This window comes from Artibeus jamaicensis, unplaced genomic scaffold (assembly GCF_021234435.1).
Source record: "Artibeus jamaicensis isolate MK-2021 breed Jamaican fruit bat unplaced genomic scaffold, CSHL_Jam_final contig_956, whole genome shotgun sequence".
Lineage (NCBI taxonomy): Eukaryota > Metazoa > Chordata > Mammalia > Chiroptera > Phyllostomidae > Artibeus > Artibeus jamaicensis.
This window is the reverse complement of record NW_026522021.1, coordinates 1755842-1766692: the sequence shown is the minus strand read 5'-3', so window position 1 is coordinate 1766692 and position 10851 is coordinate 1755842. Positions and strand designations below refer to the sequence as shown.

Genomic DNA, 10851 nt, shown 5'->3' with positions numbered 1-10851 from the left:
CGCGAGCGACGGTGCGGGGCGCCGCGTGGGGTGGCCGCGCGCGCTCACGTTCACTCAGCCGCTTAGCACCCCTCAGAGTCCCTGGGTCGCGTCTGCAACTGTGAGGGGCCGAAGGCACTGGATCTGAGGTCTCAGGAGTGTCATGGGAATCCTCACGAATCGAAAAATGTGCGCCTCCCTGGGCGGTGCGGTCCTAGTTCTCCTAGCTGGTGCTCCCCACCCCTACAGCTCGCCCGTGCGCCCTGCGGGAACTGGCCTGGCTAAGTCTGGTCCATTAGAAGGCGGTGGCCGCCAGGTGGCGGCGGTGGCCGCCAGGTGGCGCCGAAGGCAGCCGCTTGGGCCTTGAGGACTGGGTTGGAATGCAGACATTAAGCCTCACGTCATCTCTTCCCACCTTCTGGCTTTCCATGTTCCAGTCTCGAGGCACCCTAAATCCCCTGCAGGGACACCGAGGTTCCCTGCATCCTGCCCGCAGCGTCCGGGCCCCACTGGTTGAGGCCTCTCCGGTGGTCAGACCATATCCCTAGTCATTAGGGTTGTGAATAGAGATAGGAGACAGAAAAATGGACAGCTGGAGCAGCTGTGGGAGAAAAGGATATGAGGCAGGTTTCCCAGTGTGGTAATTATGAATTATTAGAATGATACTAATCAACCATGAATAAATGAACAGAGGCCTGCTCCAGGCCTAAGGCTGTGGAAATTTTTTGCCTGTAAAGGCCCTGATAGCTAGCGATGGTGGCTTGCCTCCCTGTTGCCCTCCAAAAAGGGCTGTCCCATGCAAATGCCTCATCCGACTTCTCCAATCAAGCGTCCTGAGGCCTGTACCACAAAGAGAGGGAAGGAAGAGGCAACTTATAGCTCCGGGTTATTGTGACCTAGTGATGCCTTAGACAGTAGAAGGTGAAAGGACAGGGCGTGTTCTAGGAGCTGGCCCGGCAGAGACTGCCTCAGAGGGGTCGGTGCTGAAAGCCTGGACCTGCCTTTGGAGTCAAAGACAGGATACCTGTGGTGATCTGGAATCTCTCAGGAAGGCAAGTCATACATTCATCTGGGGGGTGTTAAGTGGATTTAGCCAGAAAATGTCCAGATACGCCTGCAGAGGCTGGAGTCCTGCCTGGGAATGGCGTCAGTGAGGCAGTGAGGGATCCATGGGAGGTCAGGGCAAGGAGGGTTGTGAAACATTCTGAAGCCAGTCAGAACTTTATTTCTTTCAGGGGTGGGGACTATGGAGAGTTAGGCAGCAGGAGAGGGAACAGGAAGTAGAGTTTCCAAAGATGCTGGAGAATCTGAGGCAAGAGGGGATGCAGCCATTAATGTCAATACCCCCTCCCCACTCCCCAGGCCTGGGGAGATGGGAAGAAGGGCAGGCAAGCCCAGTACGGGAAGGAGGGATGTAAGGAGGGTTATGGGGGGAGGGTTGGAATTCAAGGAGGGTGTCCTACTACTGGAGCCCCTGAGGTACATCCCCATACCCTGGGTCAGGGAGGGGTCAGGTGAATGTTCACTTGCGTGGATCTGCAAGATGGCATGGAGTGCTAGGGCATGCAGGCCCTTTGCCTCTAATGTAGGAGTTGCGGAAGGAGGCCCGGGTCTCTACAGCTGTAAGTAGCTCTGGGAGATGTGCCCATGGGCCACGCGTGTGTCCTCGGCCTGCAGTGTGTCCGGGGTTGTGAGGGTGGAGACCATGCAGGCTGTGTTTCCATCTCTGGGAGGTTTTTTTAAATTTTAAATGTATATTTTTAAAACAGTGACGAAATATACTTTTATTTACTTTGTTGAGTCAGAGGGTTGTAAAACTCTTCCTTATCAGGAAAACAGAAAGGTGTTTTAGAAGTCCAGTTACCTTGGAGTTTATATAGACAGAGAAAAACATCATAATGTTTTCAGGCAATACATGCTTGGCTCTTTAAATAATTGTGACAAATATCAGAAAGAATTAAGGAATATTGCACTTGTGATCTGTACAAAACACCAACATTTTGGGTTGTACATAATTTAAAGAAATGTCTCAAATATTTAAAAAGAATTCTGTTATAGTCAGTACAGAATTCCTAAGGGGCCATAGGAATTCAGTTTATTATTTTTATTTTTTATTTTAGAGAGAGGGGAAGGGAGGGAGGGAGAGAGAGAGAGAGAGAAACATCGATCGGCTGCTTTCCATACCCGGAACCTGCAATAACCCAGGTATGTGTTCTGACTGGGGAATTGAACCAGTGACCTTTTGGTTTTCGGGACTGGCCAATCAACTGAGCCACACTGGCCAGGGCCATAGGAATGTGGTTTAGAAAAGAAAGGAAAAAAATCCCACTGGAACCACTCAATTTCTTCAAAAATCGCTGAGTAAGGAAAGCGACAGTGAGCTGCCATCCCGATTGTACACGGCTTCTCCACAGTACCTTGACTTAAATCCAAGAGCAAAAGTTAACACTCTTTCTGTGTTTTGGTAAACAACTGCATGGCAAACGTAGATGACCTTTCGCCCTGGATTTTACCTCGGTGTGGCCTTTTAAATGTTTTCTTTAAAAGAGGACAGGTCTGACACTTTTATACTGATGTCACCAAATATTTCTTGGGATCTCAGGAAGATTCACATTCTTTACAGATGATGCAGCACGGGCTGGAGCTCCTGTTAGACCTGCCTCTGATTTCTCCAGTTAATGCACTGGCGTGTGTCATAGTTCCACTCATGTTGATCTCCAGTACCATTCCCCCATGACCACCTCTGCAGGGATATTGTGAACCTTGTGTACATGGAACATTAAATCCAGTACACAGACATTTTCAAAACACTTGCCTAATGTTTATTTATACAGGTACTTGGATGATATCTCCAATGCCATGTTCACTCTGAAAAATCCACACAGAAGACAAAATATAACATTGCATAATGTCTATCAATCAGTTTGTTGTCAGGTTCTCCAATCAATAATCCCCTTTTAAGGAAATTGCAAACACTTGCATCGCTCTTGGATACCATATGGAACACATCCCTGATGATTTGCTGCTGTGTATCTTTGCCGTAAAGCTGGTGGAACTTGGAGAGCTGTGGGTTCCTGTGGTTGCTGAAGATGAGGATCACCTTGATCATAGCCAGGTGCTGGGGGCCAGGGCTGAGGGCGGGTGCCCAGCCTCGCCTCAGGATCTCACTGGTGAGTCTCCTTCTCAGAGGGCTTTTTAATTAGCAGGGGACCACCCCAGAGAGCCAGGATAAAGGGTGCAGGTGCTGGGAGATCCACAGGGCCTTGGAGTAAGCCCTGGACTGGATGTCCTGATTCCTGGGTTATGGCCCAGTACTCCAAGTGAGGCCTCTGGAAAGTCACACTACTTGTCTGAGCCTCAGTTTCTCCATGTGTAAAATGATGGACTGCATTTACGTCAGAATTATGGGGACCACTTATAGGGGTTGCTCCACTTGGTGTTGGGTAGAGTCCTTATGTCTGCATTTTTAGCAAGTCATCAGGGCAGTCCCATGAGGGTGCTGTGAGGACCACCTGAGGAGAAATGCTGGACTAGGTGCCCCCATAGTCAGTCCAAATGTCAGAGGACAATAAGCTGTGTAGGTCATCAGGAGGTGCTGTGGGCAGTCAGTGAGAGCAAGAACTGACAGGGACACCTCTGGCCATGAAGGGAGATGGACAAGAATTTGAGCTTGTTTTTGAAAATGGACAGAACTTCCAGGAACAATTCCTCTTTTACCACCCTTAGTCAACACGGGGCCTCGACTCATCTGTTGAGCCATGGCACCTTTCCCTAAGTAGTCCAACGTAATAACCTCCCCAGTGTTCGCTGTGATCCTGCCCTCCACAGGGATGTCCTTGATTCTTCCATTTCTTCCTTCACCATGTCTGTTTATCCAGGAATTAGTCTTGATTCTCCCACCAGTTCGACCAACTCAGGGAACACTCCTACTTCACTTGCATGTGTGTGTGTGTCTTAATTTTGCTGATACAGGGAACCCCTACTTCTATTGCAGCCCTTGCCCTACCTCTGCCAACAAAAGGGATTCTCATCCCTTCTGTTCATTGGTTAGGATTTAGTTCAGCTATTCGGTACAGGAAACCAAACAATAATGGAAATATATTTTTCTCTTACATAAAGGAGACCTAGAAGTAGGCCATGTATGGTTGGCAGGGTGCCCTGGAGGCCAGAGACCAGATTCCTTTACACAGAACTGTGTTCCTCAACCATCATAAAGCTTCAGTTTCATGGTGTGATGCAGTTGCTAGAGCATCAGTCATAACATCTGCATTCCGGCCCGCAGGAAGGAGGAAGGACTGAAGGAGGGCATTGCTCCTCCCTTTAAAGACATTTTTTGGAAATCATACACACAGCCCTTCATTTACAGCCCACTGGCCAGAACTTAATCCTAAACTCATAATTGGCTATGCAGGAGATTCAGAGGTGTAGTTTTTGTTCTAGATGACTTGGTACCTATCTAAAGTTTTGCTGTCCCAGTACTAAGGAAGAAGAGGGAGAGTAGGTACTGGGGCTAGCCCTTGCTTGAGGCCACTGCCTCAACCTGTTAAGTGGGGTTGTTAACCTGCGGAGTTGGGAGCTTGAGCCAGGCAAGAGACTTTCCTCCCTTCTCCCTACACCTTCCTCTAACACCTTCTGAAGACCAGCCTAAGGTACATCATTTTACACGATTCCTCCCTGGGCTCATCCATCCTGTTTTTACCTTTTTGCTTTTGCTAGTTTTGAGCATTTCACACAGTTTTTAGCCTGTCTCTGGGCAGGCTAATTTTATATTCACAAGTCTGTTAAACATTTAACCAGTTTACAGTATTTCTCATGCAGTTCCTTCTGCTTATTCTCACCCCCTTTCTAGCAGGAAGTAGGGTGGAGTGGCTTTCATATCCTGTACACTGAACGGATTATAGACATTGGTACCCTTCTCAGGTTGATTTCTGTCCATAAACTATAATGGTTCTGAAAGGAGTGAAATGTATAATTTAATTCACCAGGGGTATATTTTGCCTTGTGTTACCATTTATCAGCCCTGGTGTCAGAACCCGGGAGGAATTCAAGTTCCTGGAGTATGACTCAGCTCCCAACTGACAAGGTCCGTGATGTGCAGACCCACTGCCTGTGCAGACTCTGGCTCCAGCCCACCCTGATGCTGGTTTTGGTTTACATATTAGCAGCTCATTCTTGCATGACCTCTTGGGGACAGCTAGGTTGCACCAGGTACTATCTACTATATTGGACACTCCGGGAGCTCCTGAAAATGTCTCCAGCTGTTTCTGCAGGTATCAGCCAGCCAGTGAAGGCATCCCAAAGCAGAGGTTCCTTGGAGGAACCTGGCTGTGATTCCAGGGACAACAGACGTTGTACACAGGAGGGTGCAGAAGTGGGCAGGGCTTGCCTGGGGCTCCCCCATCTTCACTGGAGACAGTGCAGGCTGGCTACATGGCCAACAGTTCTGTGGACAGCTGGAGCCCCAGGTCAATGTCCACAAGGTTGGGGGAAACCAGAGTGAGTCAGTGAGTAGTCAGATCCAGTGTTACTTTCATGTTAGCGTTTACTGGGGGCTTGTTTGCCAGGCACTGGTCTGCATACTTTGCTACAAAATATCACCCCAGCTCTGGCAGGTCAGTTGGTTGGAGTGGGTTGGAGTGTCGTCCAGTACACCAAAAGTTTGCTGGTTCCATTCCCGGTCAGGACACATACCTAGGTTGTGAGTTCGATCCCCGCTTGGGGTGCATAAGGGAGGCAACCAATCAATGTTTCTCTCTCACGTTGATGTTTCTCTCTCTCCCTCTCCCCCTTCTTCTTTCTTTGAAATCAATAAATCTATTCTTTTTTTTATTTTTATTTTTATTGATTATGCTGTTACAGTTGTTCTATTCCCCCCTTCATTCCCCTCCACCCTACCTCCCCATCCCCACCGTTATCCCCCCTTTAGTTTATGACCATGTGTCTCAATTCCTTCAGATTCTATATTTCCCATGCTATTCTTGCCCCCCATTTATTTTCTATCTACTGTCTATGCTACTTATTTTCTGTACCTTCTCCCCCCTTCTCCTCCTCCCACTCCCCTGTTGCTAACCCTCCTTGAGATCTTCATTTCTATGTTTCCACTCCTGATCTAGCTGTCCTTTTAGTTTGCTTTCGTTTTAGGTGTGGTTGTTAATAACTGTGAGTTTGTTGTCCTTTCACTGTTCATGTTTCTTTAACTTCTTTTTCTTAGATAAGTCCCTTTAGCATTTCATATAATAAGGGCTTGGTGATGATGAACTCCTTGAATTTGATCTTATCTGAGAAGCACCTTATCTGTCCTTCCATTCTAAATGAAAGTTTTGCTGGATAGAGCAATCTTGGTTGTAGGTCTTTGGATTTCATGACTTGGAATACCTCTTTCCAGCCCCTTCTTGCCTGTAAGGTCTCTTTTGAGAAATCTGCTGACAGTCTGATGGGTACTCCTTTGTAGGTGACTGTCCCCTTAGCTCTTGCTGCTTCTAGGATTCTCTCCTTCATTTTAATTTTGGCTAATGTAATTATGATGTGCCTTGGTGTGTTCCTTCTTGGGTCCAACTTCTTTGGGACTCTCTGAGCTTCCTGGATTTCCTGGAAGTCTATTTCCTTTGCCAGATTGTGGAAGTTCTCCTTTATTATTTGTTCAAATAAGTTTTCCACTGGTGGCTGTTCCTTTCCCCCTTCTGGTACCCCTATAATTCGGATGTTGGAGCGTTTAAAGATGTCCTGGAGGTTCCTAAGACTCTCCTCATTTCTTTGAATTCTCGCTTCTTGACTCTTTTCTGTTTGGCCATTATTTGCTTTCTTCTGGTCCACTCCATTGATTTGAGTCCCAGTTTCCTTTTCATTGCTATTGGTGTCCTGTGCAATTCCATTCATTTCAATTAGTTTTGCCTTCATATATTTGTCTAATTTGTCGGTATAATCAACCAGTTCTGTGAGGATCCTGATGACCAGTGTTTTAAACTGTGCGTCTGAGAGTTTTGCTATTTCTTCATTGCTTAGATCTATGGGCTCTGGGGCTTTGAGATATTCTTGCGACATTTTTGGTCTGTTCTGGCCCTTTAAGTGTGAGAAGCGGTGCCTTGGACTCCCAGGTCGCTGGGTTGTGACGCTGTATGTGGGGGCGTGGTAGAGCGGGGAAATGGCGACCCCCTCTGCTGTTTCTCACAGCTGGGTGAGGATTAGCGTCTTAGGTGGTTTTCCTGGGCCGGGCCACTCAGAGTCGCTGGGTTATGACACTGTATGTGGAGGTGGGGTCAGAGCAGGGAAATGGCGGCGCCCTCCACTGCCACTTGCCGCGGGAACCCACCTGGCCCCAGTCCAACCGCCTACTCCCTCGCCTGTCCGCCCGCGCACAAATGCGAGATCATAGTCAACACGCAGCACCGCTCCCCCGCTGTCTCCCCTGCCGTCGCTCGCCTGGTGGCTCCCTCGGTCGCTCACTAGGTCCAACCCTGCGCCTGGATTCTGCGCGTCTGGATTCCGTGCCTGAGTCCGGCTGACCGAGTCCTCCTGTGCAATCCCGCTTCACCAGCCGCTGGTTTCGCCCCTTACCGGTCAGGCTGAAGAATTTGTTGTTAACGGACTTCCGAAAAGTTCAATTTTCCGTGTTCTGGCTGTGTTTTCTGTTGCTAATATTTAGTTGTCTCTAAACTTGGTTGTGTGAGAAGGCATGGCACATCCACCTATGCCTCCATCTTGGCGGAAGTCAATAAATCTATTCTTAGGTGAGGTTTAAAAAAATTGTCCCATTAACTCCTGATTACAACATTCTAGAAGGCACGCCCTATTCTTATAATGGAACAGCTGGGAAACAGAAATTGAAGTGCAGAGCGATTAAGCTTTTGTTTACTTTAATCACCTGGTAAGTGGAGGCCTTGGACTTTGGATGAGAACTCTGACCTGCACTGGTGTTGGCGTATTACAGAGCCACTCACCTGTTCTATGGCTTCCAGAAAATGAACTAGAGTTCAAAAAACAGAAAGGCAGTGGGGCAGGCCCCTTTTTTGAGTTTCTGGAGACACCGTCCCACCTGCCTCCCACTCTCCCCCACTCCCTTCCCCACTTCCATCCCTCCTCACTCCATTTTTCTCTCCATTTCTCTTTCTCTCTCTCAGGCCTCATTTGGAGATTCTGCCTGTCAGATCTTCCAGACATCTTGGACCATGAAAACAGGTCTAGGTGACAGGCTTCTGGGCATTGCTCCAGCATTCCGAAGGGGGAAGGCAGATGAAGAATACCCAACTCCGGGTGATAAGAAAGGCAGGTAATGGTTTCTACAGTTCTCAGAGATCTTTCCTCCTCTCCACTTGGGGCCTCACACCTCCACCTCACTCCCATATGCTGACAGCTCTCCTGAATGCAGGACTGGCATGTTCAGCCAGGTGAGGGCTGGAGGGCGTGGGATGCCCACCCTCCACAGTGGTCAGAGTCTCTCCATCCCATCCTGAACCCCCAGGCCACCACAGTGGTCCCTCAGCTCCCAGCATTATCTCTCTAACTCTTTCCTCACCATCCCCATCTCAGGGGCCACTTCTGAAGTCTCTTTACTCTGCCCAGACCACCTCCTTTCCTGGGGCTCCATGGTTTTCAGGGATTGAGATTAAGGGGGAAAGGGTGCCCCTTCTCCAGTTCCTTCTCTGTAGGCTGAAGGGCTCTTAGAAAAATGGGAAGTAGGGTCTGGCATCTTTAGGGACCCTGGAGTTTGAGGACAATGGAAAAAATTTAGGTAGTGAGGTAGAAGAATAAACAAAGCAAAATAAAACTCATTGATACAAAGAACAGATTGGTGGTTGCCAAAGGTGAGGGGTGAAGGTGGTCAAGAGGTACAAACTTCTAGTGACAAGATAAACAAGTCCTTCTAGTTTCAAGATAAACAGTCTTGTGGATGTAACATGTAGCGCGGTGACTGTAGTTAATAATGTATCGTGTATTTGAAAGTTGCTAAGAGAGTAAGTCTTAAAAGTTCTCATCACAAGAAAATAATTTGTAACTCTGTGAGGTCATGGACATTAACTAGACTTATTGTGGTGGTCATTTCACAATATATATGTATATTGAATCATTATGTTATATTATACCCCTGAAACTAAGGTAATGTTATATGTCAACTATATAGCAATGAAAACAGAACAAAATAAACATGCTACAGGCCATTTAGATAACCAGAAAAAGCATACTGCTAATCCTGAAAGTATTTTTGAACACATTAACTATATAGTACCCATGAGGATAGGGTTGAACAATTTGTGTTTTTTAAATATAAATTTGTGAATGCTTTTTGTATATTATAGATATTAACCCTTTATCTGTCATTCGCATTACGAATAATCTGCCCCCCCCACATCTATTTTGTCTTTGTATTGTTTTGGCATCTTTCCTTTACACACATAAAGTTACTTTTTTATGTAGTAGGATATGTGGAATTTTATTTTTATAGGTTTTGGGTTTTGCATTTTGATCAAAGTAGTTTCTTCTTCAGGTTATACACATAGTCTCATAAAGTTTCCCCCAGAATTTTTAGTTTTTTCTCATGTCTTTCATTTAGTTTGCTTTATTGCTTATTATTGCTTATTATTGTTGTTATTGCTTATTGTGCATTTCTCCTTCCTTTCTTTCTTCCTTTTTTCCCCCTTATTGTAGGTGGTCTCTGTTCTAAGGATCAGCATGAGGTGTAAACTAAAGTCTTCTCAAGCCTTTTCTCATCCTTTCCCTGTGCATGTATGGTCACTTTCTGATTTTCCCCAGGAATGCAGTTGTTTTTGAATGTCATAGTCTTTAATTTCTGATTCCTAAAAGGGAAAAGAAAAAAAAAAAAGGCGGGGAAGGAAAGCGTACCAACATTTTAAATCCCTTGAAAGTGGGGGAGGGGCCTGCAAGAATTGGGAGAGGTACAGTAACAGTGGCTGTCTCTTTTCTTGCACCTTTGTGATCAGAAGCAGCAATTACTGATTAGAACACAGACCCAAGATACAGGAATACATGGACCTTTTGCCTACCCTAGCTCCCACAAGCCATGGGCAAGCTGCTCCAGGAACACGGTGCACAACTGCTTGTCATGTGGTTGAGAGTGTGGAATGGGCAGCTGCTACTGTGCTAAAGCAGAAATTTACCAAAATTAACATCAATTTACTAACTTGGTCTTCCCCTGGAAGTTGCAAGCCCTCAACAGACTCCAGAGTTGCAAAAACCGTTATAGCAGACAGATTCTGCAAATGGAATTGTTGTCTAGATGGGGGATAGATTCTTTGTGTCATACCCCACAAAATTCCTAGAATCCTCCTCTAAATTGTTTTTTAATTACCTTCCAACACATAATACAGTCTTCAAGTTGTTAAAGATAAAGCCAGACACTAGTTAAAGTGGTAAGGACAGATTTTTAATCAGTAATACACTATTGCAATAGGAAAAAGAGTTCAGCATGAACTGAACTCCACTTTGATTTGCAGAGGTAACTAGGCATTTAAAGAGAGATTGAGGGAATAGGGAGGCAGGTAAGCAGGACCTCAGGAGAGTCAGGAAAGTGAAAAATTACAAAAAGGGGGTGTGGGGTTGGTCTATGTGAAACTCATCCAGGTTTGCTAAGTGATGTTTATTAACATCAGGCTGCCCTGGCTGGTGTAGCTCAGTGGATAGAGCGTGAGCCTGCGAATCAAAGGATCACGCTTCGATTCCCAGTCAGGGCACATGCCTGAGTTGCAGACTGCTTCCCTGCAGGCCAGTTTCCAGCAGGGGATGCATGAAAGGCAACCATGTATTGATGTTTCTCTCCCTCTCTCCTTCCCCTCTAAAGATAAATAAATAAATAAATAAATAAATAAATAAATAAAATCTTAAAAAAACCCCAAAACAAACAAACAAAAAAACATCAGG

The 10851-nt window shown here is 46.4% G+C and overlaps 1 protein-coding gene and 1 pseudogene across 1 annotated transcript in view; one reads left to right on the top strand and one right to left on the bottom strand.

Annotated features, from left to right (window-relative positions):
* Window positions 1-2506: 2506 nt before the first annotated feature.
* Window positions 2507-3088, bottom strand: LOC119041607 (AP-3 complex subunit sigma-1-like; annotated as a pseudogene).
* Window positions 3089-8144: 5056 nt separating this feature from the next.
* Window positions 8145-10851, top strand: part of MUC3A (mucin 3A, cell surface associated) — a 56127-nt gene continuing 53420 nt past the window's right edge. The window contains 1 exon segment of the mRNA XM_053655337.1: window positions 8145-8245. Coding sequence (XP_053511312.1) covers window positions 8145-8245 — 101 coding nt within the window.